General features: G+C 45.0%; 1 protein-coding gene across 1 annotated transcript in view; it reads right to left on the reverse strand.

Annotated features, from left to right (window-relative positions):
* Positions 1–4,929: 4,929 nt before the first annotated feature.
* Positions 4,930–15,115, reverse strand: part of peli3 (pellino E3 ubiquitin protein ligase family member 3) — a 27,066-nt gene continuing 16,880 nt past the window's right edge. The window contains exons 6-8 of the mRNA XM_062516719.1: positions 7,385–7,573; positions 5,711–6,011; positions 4,930–5,620 (exon numbers count right to left, since the gene is read on the reverse strand). Coding sequence (XP_062372703.1) covers positions 5,313–5,620; positions 5,711–6,011; positions 7,385–7,573 — 798 coding nt within the window. The 3' untranslated portion in view covers positions 4,930–5,312. The remainder of the gene's footprint in view (positions 5,621–5,710; positions 6,012–7,384; positions 7,574–15,115) is intronic.

Below are 15,115 nucleotides of genomic sequence, written 5' to 3' on the forward strand. Positions count from 1 at the left end.
CTTATATCTGTAATACTTGTAATTATGTGTCCTTGAAGTAACACAGAAATGCACGCACACACACACAGACACACACACAGATACAGACACACACAGACACACACACACACACACACACACACACACACACACAGACACACACAGACAGAAAACATCCAGTGGTGTATTAGGGTGGGGTGGGAGGTGTAGTCAGTGCTTGGGTTTTGAATCAGAAGTGGTCTGACAAAGAAGACAAGAATTGGCAATATTTCTGTATTTTGCATCTGCATCTTAATAGTTGGACATTATTGTTATTATTATGATTGTGATTTTATGAAAACATTTTTGTTTTTGTTTTGTTTTCAGAATAGTTTGTTTTCTAATCATGAACGTTTCTACAGAGGCTTGTGGAGTAAGGTGGCGGGCAGGTGGCGGTGGTTGAGGACGTGAGGATGTGGAGGCCTACTGCTCTCTTTTCATGTTCCACTTTTATTATGTGTGCCTCTGATGCACGCACGCCCTGCTTTTCACACAGACGCCAGAGATGATTGACAGCAAGGGGTTTGTTTTTGTCTCTTTCTCTGTCTCTATTTTTGGGTTTCTTAATATGTTGTAGTTCCAGCTACTGTTCCTTCTTAGAACCCGCGTGGCCCCTCTGGCTTCCCCTTCTAAACAAAATGGCCGAGATCCGTAAAACTCCCCTTATTATCCCCAGAAAGGTTGCTGCTGCTTCCACACCTTTAAACCTGCATACCGCAGGGTTGCGTATTGCTGAGTACCCTAGTAGGTATGAGCAGTGTCTTGGCAGAGAGTGTGAACAGGTCTCCACAAGCACGTGGTCTCAATTTGACTAGAGCCTGAGAATGACCTTTGACACAACCTTGGACCCAACCGACCACTTAGCATCAAGGCTTACAATTGCTCATGCTTAAACCGCCCCACTCCCCAAACCCCTCGGTCTGGCTCGCCGTCAGTCTGAATCCTCATCATCTGCCTGCCTCCTTTTGATTGGATGGCCTTGAGCTCAGCTGAGTCAGAACGGAGGTCTTATGGCTGGCTAGCTGTCATTTGCCCCGCTGGGCTCTTTGACTTGATTTCTCTGCGTTGAATGTAAGGAAATGTTGGTGCTGCTTCCCTCCCCCATATTTTCTTTGCTCGTTCCTCTTTAAACCATGGGCTGGTACAACATTTCACACTTAAAAGAGGGTGCGGCATGCTTCAAACGGTGTCTGTTTTGTTAGACAAGCTGCCTTTCTGCAATGCTCCTTTAAGTCTCTTGGGTCATTCAGACGTTTGGTATAGTAAGACTGGACTAGTTAGACAGGTGTGTGTGTGTGTGTGTGCGTGTGTATGTGCGGTGTGTGTTAAGTGTGATGTACTGTACTGTTTGTCGGAGGTTGGGACTGACTGGTCTAAGTAATGCGAGACCGGATATGACCTCCCAGAGCTCCCTCACATTGCCCATGCAGTCACGGCTCATTGAGTCAGGTAGTCCTCCCTTCTCTCCCCTCCACACACACACACACGCTCACATGCACACACACACACACCCAACTTCAACCCATCAACTACCAGCCCTCACTAGAAGTATCTCTCGCCCTAGTTTCTGCTCCTCATCCACATCCAGCAGTCTGTGAGCCTGGGCCCTCTGCTGCCCCTTGAGGAAAGGGGGAAGGGGGGCGACTGGAAGAGTTTTCAAAAGAGAGATGGAGTCTTTGCCTGCCAGACGGGTGTATGAAAAATCCGCTGCCTTGTCGCTCTGCAACTCGTGAGAGTTGGCGTCTGTTTTTTACTTTGAGCCTCTCCCCTTCTTGCACTCAAGAGTTGCCAGAGCTTCTAGAATGCACCACAGACGACTTTGGAAGTCCCTGTTTTCAACAACAACAGTTTTCTCCATCCCGGGAGTTCTCGAGTGTGAACAGTTCTGTGTTCACTTGTGGGTGGAGCCCTATTATCGTTTAGTGACAACCATAAAATCTTCCAGCACACCATGGCCATGTTCTTCTGGAGTAGAGGCGGCTGGAGTGTTCCGTTGGCGCCTCGGCGCACAGAACCCAGCCATAGAACACGTGAAGTATCACTGTAACCGGCGTCTGGACGTGGACTCCCGCGCCGATATGTGTATGTGTAGCCTGTTGTGGATCATGTATTAACCTGCTAACCTCGGTTTAGAGTAGCTATTCACTTCTAACACTAGCATCAATTCACAAGTCACCCATCGATCATGCCTTTTTGTTTTGTTTTGATTTTGTCGGTTCAGCTCCAGATGATTCATAGTTTGCTCCCCCGGACGTGTTTTCTCTTGAAGTGATCTCCACGGTCATTGTATGGAGGGAACAGTAGCAGGGTGGTGAGGGGGTGGAACCAGGGTTCTATATTGTGTGACTACATTCCTGCTCTTTAATAATAAAATCAAAACAACCAAAAGACAAAGACCTCTACCAATTAATCTTGATCTCTACTGGAGTTTCTGAGAAGTGGGGGGAGAAAAAGTACACCTTGTCTTGCAATTATTATTATTATTATATTCTTTTTTGGATCTCGCACTTAACTCGCTGTAAAAAAGCCACAAACAGCCACCTTCCGAAGACCAACCCCTTCTAGAGGTGCATTGTGGGAGTTGGAATCATGAACTGTAGCTGCAGTTTGGATGCCTTGTGGCCAATTTGATTAATTTTTTTTTTTAGTTATTTTTTCTTTTCCTAAATTCTTTTGAAATATACTGTGGTAATACCTTTGTCTGGTCCATAGAAGAGGAACAGGGTTGTAGAACTTGTAGGCTAATAGAGGAAAGTGAAGGAATGGGCGGGGTTGGGATATGGGAGGGGGGGTCACCTGTGAGAAATAGAGTCCGCTTTGGAGGGTGGGGGTGTGGGGGGGTTGTTGCTTTTGAATGTGAAGGTAAATGATGGAGCCTCGCTAAAAATTCATTTTTTTTACTTCACAAAAGGGGCTTTTCTCTTTGTTGTTTGCACACTCTTTTCTTTTGCTTCTGTCTTTCTTTGTTACACTTCTTTTCTTTCTCCTCTTGAGCAAGGTTTAAAGGAATATGCGCTTTCTTCAAACAAAACAAAAAAATGTGCTGAGCACCGAACTGGTCCCTTCCCTCTCCTCCTCCTCCTCTCCTCCCCTCCCCCCTGTGTTCCCTTGCTCTCTCTTTCTCTCCCTCTGCTTGTTTACCCACCTTACGGTGCTGTCATAGCTCAGTTTAATCATGTTTTTTCTGTACATACTATAAATATATATATAATAAAACAAATAAAAATGATCATTGCCTGTGTTGTTCCTTTGTGTGTATATACACACCTTTTGGTGCCTCCTCAGCCCTGTGTGTGTGTGTGTGTGTTTTTTTGTGTATACGCATTCTCCAGCCTGTACTATTTCATCTGCCCTTGTGTGTATATGTGTGTGTTTGAGATGGCATTGATGAGTCAGTGGTGCTGGTCATCACTCTTGTGTGCATGGTTACTCCGGTCTGATGCCTGCAGAATGATCCAGCACAGAAGAAGCCCACCCCCTGCTCCCTCGCCTCAGCACTGATCCCTGATCAGTGAGTAGGTCTGTGTGCTTCTCCTGTTTGGCAGAACTGTACCACGCACATGTGCTTCTCACCAACATGCAGGTTTATGCAATATGTGCCTTCTCATCTTGGTACAGTATAGTCTATGGAGGTGTAGTGTAGTGTAGTGCAGAGTAGTCCAGCCTCATCTCAGTGTAGTTGATGCATACTGTGCATGCATGTGTGTAGAGATAGCTGTAGCACACCTGTGTGTATTTGTTTTTGCCTGTATTGTGTATAGGTGAATGGATGTCTGAGCCTTATGAAGAATTATCTGTGTAGCATTGCCTGTGTGTGTGTGTGTGAGAGAAAGTTGTAGTTATCACATGTGGATGGATGTGTGACTGTATAGCTGTGGTGTGTACATTTGCCTGTGTGAGTGTGCGTGTGTGTGAGAGCAGTAGTTGCGTTGCATAGTGGCTGAAAAGGCACAAATGACCTTGAGTTATTTTTAGCCCAGCAGAGGAGCTGCAGACTAGTTTCGACTCTAGCAGACGATCCCCTGGGCAGGGAAATCTGTGTGTGTGTGTGTGTGTATGGGAGAGAAAGAGCCAGAAAAAAAATTACGCACGTATGTATATATACTGCGTGTGTGTGTGTGTGTGTGTGTGTGTGTGAATGTGATTGCAGGCACGTGGGTCAGAGATACGCGTGTGTAAACGTCAGAGGACACCCTCTCCTCCTGGGAATTAGACGAACCTTCTGCTGCCCTTGTGTCACATTTTGCGGGAGTGCCTTGGTTTTACCAGCGGCCCTTAATGAAGAAGAGTCCTGTGGTGAATTGAAGCTGAATCCACGGCGTTTCTGGGAGCTCCACGGCCACGCTGAGATAGAGGCAACTGCTGCAGCCCTTGAGGGAGACTATGAAGGGTCACCTTGTTTCTGTAGTATGTTGAAAAATAAATGAGTTCTGTGTTTTAACACATCCTCTTTGTCTGCCTCTGACTCATTGTCTAAGGACTCACCTAACCCTGTCCGTTAAAGTGATATATCTCACATAATGTGTGTGTGTGTGTGTGTATATACAGTATTATGAATAATAATAATAATATTGTTATTAATAATAAAAACATTAAATGCATCTTATCTAAGTGTGAATTTGCACATTTCAGTATAATGGAATGTGTTTGGACCAGCTACCTCTTGCAGAAGCTCTTGGAAATAGACCGCTGACTGGTGTACAATCCTCCTAATAAAGTTGCAGAGATTATGCTAAATACTTCTATGTATTGCATAATTCATGCAAGGAATACATTCATGAAGTGGCAACAGAGCGCTAGGTGTAGCAGGCCCAAAGGGAGGATATCATCTCCATTAGCCAGACACTGATACCTCATGGAGATGGGACACACTCCACACTCCACACACCAAACAGCAACTAAACTCCCACGTTTACCATTTGACCACTTTATTTACAGATTTCCCCTCTCAAAACACCGCTCTGCTCGCCCTGTTCCTCCATCGCTTCTGACTACCGTGTCCATGCCCATGAGACGGTCTCCATTGTCCATCGCTCCGAGCCTGTCCATCTCCGAGTCCTTGTCGTCCGTCACTGCATGTTCTGAGATGCCCCTGGCACCGCGGCCCCTGCCCTGGGCACGTCCAGTATGGCACTGAGGGGGCTGCAGGGGGGGCGGTGAGAAAGCGCGGTGGGTTCAGAGGGCGGGTGGGGACGGGTGGAGGGTGGTGGTGTGTGTGGGGGCGGATTGGGTGGGGGTGGAGGGGGGTATTGGGAGGGGGACGTGGGTGGGACGGTTGGTCGGTGGGTTGCCCTTCAGTCGACAGGCCCCTGAAAGATGAGCCGGACGTGGCCGTGCTCGCCGGTCAGCCAGGTGCCGCAGAAGGGGCATGCGGCGTGGAAGGCGTGCGTGCCGTGGGGCAGCGGGATCTGGCTCCAGCCCGCCGCCGTCTTCTCCGAGCACACGTGGCCGCACGGGCAGAAGGCGTGCGTGGGCGGCCCGGCGTCCAGGTACAGCCCGCCCTCGCAGCCCATCCACAGCGGCACGTACGGGCCCACGCGCCGGCACATGGGGCACTCGCGCTCGCCCGTCCCCACCGGCGCCGTGCCCGCTCCCCCGACCGCCCCGCCGCCCCCGCCGCCCATCCCCCCCATCCCGCCTCCTCCTCCGTGCCCGCCCCCGCCGTGGAACCCTCCCCCTCCCCCCGCGGACGAGGCGCCCTTCTCCTTGCGGAAGCCCCAGTTGTGGTAGCCGTGCACGTGGCCGCAGTTCATGTAGACCCAGGGCTGCTTCTTGTCCACGGTGGCGCGCTGGGCCAGGGCCAGGCTGGGGAAGGCCAGCGTGTTGAAGCCCACGGGGCACTGGGGCCGCGCCGCGTTCAGCTCCTGCCGCAGCGACTCCAGCTGCTTGAGCGTGGGCGTGTGGCGCAGGCCCGCCGGGGTCCGCCACAGCAGCGTGGCGCCGCACAGGTCGATCAGCGAGCCGTCCTGCAGCGTGTTGGACTCGTTCTCCACCTGCACGCACACACACACACACACACACACACACACACACACAAGGAGCACAGAGAGCTCTACTCACATGGACTGGAACACTCACATCAATAGGGCCCTTTACTGCTATCCATTCAGCACAGGCCCTTACCCAACGCTATTTAATAATCAAATCAATAACAAAAAAAAAGGCCAGAATATACAGCATAAATCCTAATGAACTTCAATGACGCGTCCTTATTAGGCCACTAGCCACCAATGTATCTTAATGGTCTCCATCAATAACTTGTAATAACCTACAAAGAAATAGCACACTACGCTAAACCCCCCCAAATGAATTAAATTATTAACATAATATCATGACAACGATACAGAACTACATAATACCATTTTTTGTACCATTCAACACTTTTGTACGTTCTTGTTTAGTTAAATAATTGAAGTACGGTGCATTATATTAACATCAAATACAGTATTTATGGATTGACCCCATTGCCATGAGGCCAGTTTACAATGCATTCCATTCACTGTGTGAGTGGCCATCCTGGTGCATTATTAGTATCTCTTGTCTATTCCGTATCAGTGGCTGGACACCAGTGTGTTCTGCAGGAGGTTGTTTACTCTGTGCGTGCACTTCAGAGGAATGTAACCTTGACAGGATTAGAAACGAGATGCCTTCATGTCTGACACAGCTGAAGCACTATGCTGACACACTCATGTCTGAATACATGGACACACTCACCTGACCTACATTGCTATGCAATGTTAAATGGAATGGAACGGGAATTTTCATTCCAAGCTCCAGGGATTCATGTTTTCTTGTTTATTAAACGCATGATGTATATTTTACGTATTCATAACATAGAGAAAAAAGCTGCCAGTGAACAACTGAGTATTCTGTTCTGTTCTGATGAAGTATGGGCTGAAGTACCTTTAGTCCTTTAGTGTACTTTTTCCCACAGCCACTGGGTAGTGCTCTAATCTTCTGCTGGTGACATGTTGCACTACACTAAGTCTTGTTCAGAATCTCTACTCAAGCGTGAAAGTGCTCTGAACTGACATGACTTGATAGTAGGCACCGGAGGAGGCCGTCCGACTGACCTTGTGAGAGGCCGTAGTAGCCGTTTTGTTTTTGTGTGTGTGTGTGTGTGTGTGTGTGTGAAAGCACTCCCTTCATCCCTCCTGCTGGCTGCCATTTCATCAGATAATCAAATATGATTTCTCCTTATCGTACTCCAGCACTCTCTGTACCCTCTATCTCTCTCTGTCTCTTGCTCTCTCTCACACTCTCTCCCTCTCTCTTTCTCTCTCTCTCCATCTCCGCTCTCTCTCTCTCTCTCTCTCCCTCTCTCTCTCTCTCTCTCTCTCTCTCTCTCTCTCTCTGTGTCTCTCACCAGCTTTCCCCGCTGCTGAGCGGAGCGTGTCTCTCGGAGGGCGAAGACGTTCCCGCACACGGAGATCTCCCGCCACACGCCGGGCGCTGGCTCGGACACGAACTCGCCAGCCGGGTGCATCACCAGGACTCCGTTGGTCGTCAGGCCGTCCATCAGGCCGTCAGACGTTCGCCATTTGGCAGCTCTCTCCTGGGGGCGGACACACACACACACACACACACACACACACACACACAAATTAAAAAAATATACACACAAGAGTCTGGATATATGAAGAGGACACAGGCAGCTTTGGACGACTGAATCCAGGAACCAAGCGTGAGTGGCACCACCAAGGTTTTAACATATGTTCAATCAAGGTTTAACTATTAATCATTTGCACCAAATGTTCAACCTATTAATCAGGTTTACATTTAAACCATCCTTTTAATGTTGGTTTTATGTTTTCACATAAACCTGGATTGGATTTATTCCCGACTGCTTCACAAGTTCAACATCTCATTTCAGTTCTGGATTCATTTTACATTTCCATGTGAGGTCATTTCCAAGTTTCCAAGCTGAAGTAAAGAAAGCTAAAGCGTTACTCAAAGTAAAGTAAGTAAGCATCTAATCTATTGAGTTTATGATGATGAAGATGACGGAGAGTGTTGAGTTTTATAATGATGAAGATGGAGAGTGTTGAGTTGTATTATGATGATGATGGAAAGTGTTGAGTTTTATGATGATGATGAAGAGGAGTGTTGAGTTTTATGATGATGAAGATGGAGAGTGTTGAGTTGTATTATGATGATGATGGAAAGTGTTGAGTTTTATGATGATGATGAAGAGGAGTGTTGAGTTTTATGATGATGAAGATGGAGAGCTGCAGAGACTGCAGGAGAGATGATTGACAGTTTACAATTGACAATTGCCAGACATGGAATGTTGCAGTTTCGAGGTTTCCACCGTTCACTCAAGAGCAGGTCAAGGTTTAACTTAACACAACACAACACAACACAACTCAAATCCAGATGAGACATATAAAGCACTCCTTAGGCCTAAACTAAGATCAGTGCAACCCTTGTAGGTGTAGCCCACACAACACGTGAAGATGACTGCTCAGTGTAGGTGCAAAACAAGCCTGAAAGAACCTTGAAGGTGCTTGCACACGACCACAACAAACACAAACCCAACCGCAACATTCTAAAGGCCAATTCACATCAAAGACCAAAACATTGCAGAGATGAGTTGCAGTGGAGTGAGTTGTTGCAAGCTGTTTCAAAAGATCTGTCATATCAAATCACAGTTGCATGGTTTTAAAACACTTCAACACCTCACAGCGTTTGTGATGTGTTGTCACTGCAAGTCCAGAATTTTGTCCAAAGGAGGCAGTGAAATACTTATGAACTCTTGAAGAACACCACTTGTGTAGACACTTCATGCTAGTAATTGGTGGTTGGCTTATCAGCTAGAAGGTTGTTGTTGGTGTTATTTTGAGTTGCTGAACTGGTGTGACCCCAAGCCCCAACAAAGCTTAAAAAAAAAAAAAAAGCTAGTTGCTGGTTTAGAGAACGTTGCAGCTTGTCTCGTCATGAGACTTTCATGTGAATTGGCCTTAAAGAATGTTCAGAAAAACAACGTCTGGCTCCACTCTGCCCAGACAGTAATAATTGAAAATAATGACTTGAGAACTATAATGTCAAACTCCAACTGCACCACCCAACAAACACCAGCAATTCCAGATCGATGGTGCACACTGACCCAACTGTTGGGGTTTGTTGCCGTTTGCTGAGAAGTGTGCAAGCACCATAAGGCTGAGATGCAGCTGAGGTAAAGTGAGGTGAACTGTTGAAAAAGAAAGTAAAACAATGATGCTATCAAGAGGCTTGAAGAGAGAACTGATGCTTGAATCTCTGAGACCTGAAATTACCTGAAGTTACCTCAAAACACACACGCACGCACTCACGCACGCACGCACGCACGCACACACACACACACACACACACACACACACACAGAGAGAGAGAGAGAGACAGACACAGACACAGTCACAGACACAGACACAGACACAGACACACACAAACACACACACACACACACACACACACACACACACACACACACACACACACACAGACAGACAAATTGTGGATATATTGAAGACTACAGCAATCCCGCACAAATCCTTGATTGTTAGACCACAACAGAAATGTAGCTGTCAAATGTATTTCTCACTCAGGGAGAAAGTGCTGAGCCCGCAGGGTGAAACGTCACCTTCCCCAGTGCTGACTGCTAATGCAAACTCATACAATCAGTCTGTCAGTGGGAACACGCTCGACACACCTGAGAGCCCACTTCCTGTTCAATACCACTAATAGTAATATCAGTGCACACTCGTCCTTTTTCTCCATGCATTCTGTCTCTCTCCTATATAGTCAGGGGGCCAATTCTGAAAAGGGCTTCCGTTAAGACTTTTGCGGACATGTTTTGGTACAAGCGGTCAACCTATTTTTTTAGTTAGAAGACACCCATAGGTACGATATTATGGTGGTTGTCAAGCAAAAAATTTTTTTTTTTTACTTGTGCAAGCAATTTCAGGCCATTTTTTTGGTTTCCTGCTCAACATGACATGCCAACGATAAATGTTGAATATCTCCACAACCACAAGGACCATATAGATAAAAATGCTATGGAATGAAAGCTAACACTCGTGGGATGTCTGCTGAAGTGTCAGAATTAACCTTTATTGTACAGTATAAGAGACAACAGACCTAGAACATGAAAAAAACAATCTCCGCCTAAAGAGAACCAGTTTTCAAAGTGAATATCAGATTGGAAACATAACATAGCATTCCAAAACCTCTATCAATCAGTACCCCTATCTATGGGAATGAGTCAAGCCAAGTTTAAAGCTTGTAGGGAGAGACAGTGCACTGCTGCACATGTTGTAATACTTTAATGTTATGGCGAAAATGTAGAACTGATGGTGGTCTATGGTGCTATTTGACTTCATTAATGTACCAGGTTGTGACAAATTATGTTTAATGGACATATCACTATATTCATCAATTCTACCCAAACATAACTGCTCTCTCAGTTCTTTAGGATTAGAGGTTAGTAACTAGTTAGTAGTAATAACTTTGTAATAGTCGTATGGCAAAGGTATTTTTCCCCATCCAAGCAGTGGTGCTCGGGTATAGGCAGCCAACAGAAGAAGGGACATGAAGGATGGCATGCTTTCCCCCCAGCTTTTAACCACAGAGGTCAGGTGCTTGGAGCTTGGTGAGAACAGGTCAGGTGCTTGGAGCTGACAATATGTGGATGTGAGGAAAGTGCAAGTCAGTGCAGTACCAGGCAGTGTCGATGTCCCTGACCAGGACTCAGACTGAGCACATGGACATGGTCCCTGGGCTTCTGTTGGCTGCCTACCTGAGCACCACTGCTTGGCTGCACTGTAAAACCCGGGAAGTTAACTTAAGTGTAAATAAGTCATTCAGCTGAGTTATTTCTATGTGTGTAGTTTGTGTTGGGATAACTTTAAGGAGTCAAGTAAACTACTGTATACTCATTTTATTCACCTAATTTCAACTTGAGTCAAATACAGTCATGGCTGAAAGTCCCATGTTAAAGTTGACTAAAAAGAGGAATATAAAATCATCTTTTGGAAATTGATCTTAATGCCTTAAGTAATAAAAGTAGAAAATATCCAACCTTTAAGGACACCAACTTTCTATGTGAATGAATAATGTATCATAAACAAATAAATGTATTGGCACCCCTATGTAACCCTATGGGAATTTAACACAAAGGGTTAACATAGGGGCAGGCAGATTTTTAAAGGCCACTTATTTCATGGATCCAGGATACTATGCATCCTGATGAAGTTCCCTTGACCTTTGGAACTAAAATAGCCCCACATCATCACACACCCTTCACCATAACTAGAGATTGGCATGGTGTTTTGTTCAGTTGGCCTATCAGCTGGTTTGATTTGCATTGAGCTCAATGAGCATCAAACAGGCTAATAGGCTAACTGAACAAAACTGAACAAAACACCATGCCAATCTCTAGGTATGGTGAAGGGTGTGTGATGATGTGGGGCAATTTTAGTTCTAAAGACCAATGAAACTTTATCAGGATGCATAGTATCCTGGATCCATGAAATAAGTGGCCTTTAAAAATAAAAATCTGCCTGCCTCTATCGAAGTTGAGAACATAGGGTTAACATAGGGGTGCCAATACGTATGACCCCAGTCTTTTAAGGAAGAACATTTATTTATTCATGATACAATACTCATTGCATGGGGTGCCAACACTTTCAGCCATGACTGTATATGCCACTCATTTCAATTAAGTATAATCATGGCAAGAAGTATATTCACAATAAGAAATGGCACACATTACATTTCCCAGAATGTCACTGTCCATAGTATTCTTAACACATTATCACATATTAATCTTGACTGAAATTGAATCTTGAATGCAATAGTTAAACTATATTTACGGCTATACTATAGCTGTTATGTTATTGTGTTATTTACATTGACACCACACACCATCAAGCAGATGACTATCCACAACAGACTTGGCCTGTGGGCTGATTTTAAAATCTTAGATCATGTGTAATGCTTCTGACAGACGTAATGATAATCTGAAGATACAGTATATCATGATGGCCAGTACTGCCATGGTGATAAATATTATGTTTCACAATTACCCTCATTCTGCAGTAATCCTATTCATTTAATAGAAATGTAAACCTATACAAAAATCCTGAAATCTTTACTCCTGAAGCTCATATCCTGTCCATAAGAGGGGTAATATAGTTACTCAATGTAAACATGCATAATGTGTCTGTATCTCCCCAAGAGACAATACAGACAGACAATAGGCTCAATCACACCATTGGGATACTCAACTTTGTGACACTTTCAAGTGACTATAGGTCAAAGTCAAATTGGGAAACGCAATCAACTTTGCATTAGGCCAAGAAAAAAGTGAACTTCATAATGTTCTTTATATTTTGAGAATGGGCTTCTCCTTAATGGTATATCTGACCATATTCTGAAAATCATCAACACAATATTTTTGCCCATCACCTGGTAAACAGTAAGAAGCCACAATTAACAGCTAAGAGAACAAATACTTATTAGAAAATCAAAGAAGCATTTACCCATAATCCATAGAAAATGATAGCTCACACATTGAGTACATTGCATTTTTTCATGTGTAGGCCTACATACTTGTCATGATAATTCACTCAAGTTGTTATTAGGTGAATAAAATTAGTGTAGTTTACTTGACTCCTTTAAGTTATCCCAAGACAAAATGCAATACATACTGTGCAATATACTAATAACTCCAGTTGAATGACTTATTTACACTCAAATTAAATGAGTTGCCAAACTCAAATGTCAAGGCATCCGGTTTACTCAAATAATTTCAGATAAGTAAGCTTCCCAGGCTTTACAGTACTCAAATAATTTGAGTTCAGTTAACTTCCCGGGTTTTACAGGGGAAAGACATACCTTTGCCATATGACTATAACAAAGTTGTTATTGCTAACTAGCTACTATCCCCTAACCCTAAAGAAGTGAGAGAGCAGTTATGTTTGGATTGAATGAATAACTATAGTTATATGTCCATTAAATATAATTTGTGTCACAACCTGGTATATTAATGAAGTTAAATAGCACTATACACCACCATCTACAGTTCTACATTTTCACTGTAACATTTAAATATTATAACTTGTGCAGCATTGCATGTCTCTCCCTACAAGCTTTTAACTTCGTCTTCACAACCACCCTGATATCTTACCTATTTGTGTCTTCTAACAAAAAACAAAAATAGGGTGACACTGACAGCTTGAACCAAAACATGTCTGCAAAAGTCTTAACGGAAGCCCTTTTCAGAATTGGCCACCTGGCACACCAGTGGCCCTTGTGGTGTGATACTCTTGTGGTATTCATTGATCATTATTTTTTAATGATCATACTTGCACACAAGTTGGATTATATTGCACATTTGCCCAAGATTACAGTAGGTAACATGGAAGAAAAAGGAAGCACTTTGGGGGAAAAATCCGCTTTTTCCATTTTTAAGAATATAGTGTTAAAATGGACAAAATAACATTTTCTAAGCTGACAACCTGTCTAGAACTCATGTTGAGGGGTTAAATATCAATACTGGATAGGTTGTATGCTTGTACCAAAAAGTGTCCGACAAAGTTTTAATATCAGTTTTGGCCCCCTGACTAATACCTCTCTCTCTCTCTCTCTTTCTCCCTCCATTCTACCTGTTTCTCCACACCGGTAATTGTAATGTCACTCTCTCCTCATCTGTACATTCTCTTCGTTTTCAATGCTAGCGTCAGTGACATCATTGCATTAACATATTTTTTTCCCCTCTCTTTCAGCCTGTATCCCTTCTCTTGAAAAAGCTCTCTCTCTCTCTCTCTCTCTCTATCCCTTCTCTCTGCCCTCCCTCTCTCTTCATCCCTCTCTCTCTCCCTCCACCCCCCTCCTCTGCCTCCTCAGTATGATGACAGTGATCCACGCAGGCAGTGTGTGCCGGCTGCCAAGGACAGTGGCGCGCGCCAGCCTCCCAGTGCCACGCCGGGGTAGCTCAGTTCAGACTCCAGTGACAGCTCTTAAACCCATTATGTGCCTCTACGCCTCGCCTCGCCCGCTCCGCAACCCCCCCCCCCCCCCTCTCCACCCCTCTCCCCAGCGCGGCACACTCTACTGTACAGAGATGTTTCTCTCACAGCGGAAGCCTCCGCGCTGTCAATTTCAAGCGTGTCACGCGCGCCGTGGTGTGCCCTTGATAGAGTCCCTGGTTGCTGTTACACAGAGGCCTTTGACGTCATTGTTGAAGCAAAAGTTTTATTTATTTACAACGGCGCTTCCATTAGCATTGTAAAAATAGGCTGGCAGCTTGATAGTTCATGCCTCTCACCACAAAAAGGTCGAATTTTACATTGTGTTGATGTTTTGACTTTCAAACAAGGCCATAGCTAAACATTAAGTCAGAATACTCCTTTCACTATTCCTTTCAATGCTTCCTTTCATAACCAAAGGTGAATGGATTTAAAGCAATTCATGAAAAATATTCCTCATATTTGGAGAGTTTATGATAAAATAATTCAGCTTAACCAAGCGTGCTAGCTAAATTGCTTATGATGCACAGCCACAATCCAATAACACAGTCCCTTGCCAAGATGTCACGGAGATGAACCCACTTGAATTGCTTCATTTAATTAAAACAACATATCACAGAAAATCATCAGTTTATCTTTACAATGATAAATGATACATCCTGCTTGTTTTGCTATTCATTACAAACAAGACACCCCATGCAAATGAACCCTAAAGCAGCAAAGAGAGTGTTTGGCTTTCAGCGCTCAACCCTACTGCAGGGACGAGCAGACAGACAGGCCGGTAGCAGGAGCAGCTGTCTCTCCCTCTCCTGTCTGTCTCTCTCCTCCGCCTCCTCCGTCTGTGGCGACTGGTGAATTCCCTCCATCCTGGGGCTCCCCTTCTCTAATGCATGGATGATCAGCAAGCAGAGCCAGCTGTCTCTCTCTCTCTCTCTCTCTCTCTCTCTCTCTCTCTCTCTCTCCCCTCTCTCTCCTCTCCTCTCTCTCTCTCTCCTCTCCCCCTCTCTCTCTCTCTCTCCCTCCCTCTCTCTCTCCTCCTCCTCCTGTCGTGACTGGTGAACTCCCTCCATCCTAGGGTGACTGTGCCAGGT

The sequence above is a fragment of the Sardina pilchardus genome, chromosome 16, assembly GCF_963854185.1.
Source record: "Sardina pilchardus chromosome 16, fSarPil1.1, whole genome shotgun sequence".
In the NCBI taxonomy this organism is placed as follows: Eukaryota; Metazoa; Chordata; class Actinopteri; order Clupeiformes; family Clupeidae; genus Sardina; species Sardina pilchardus.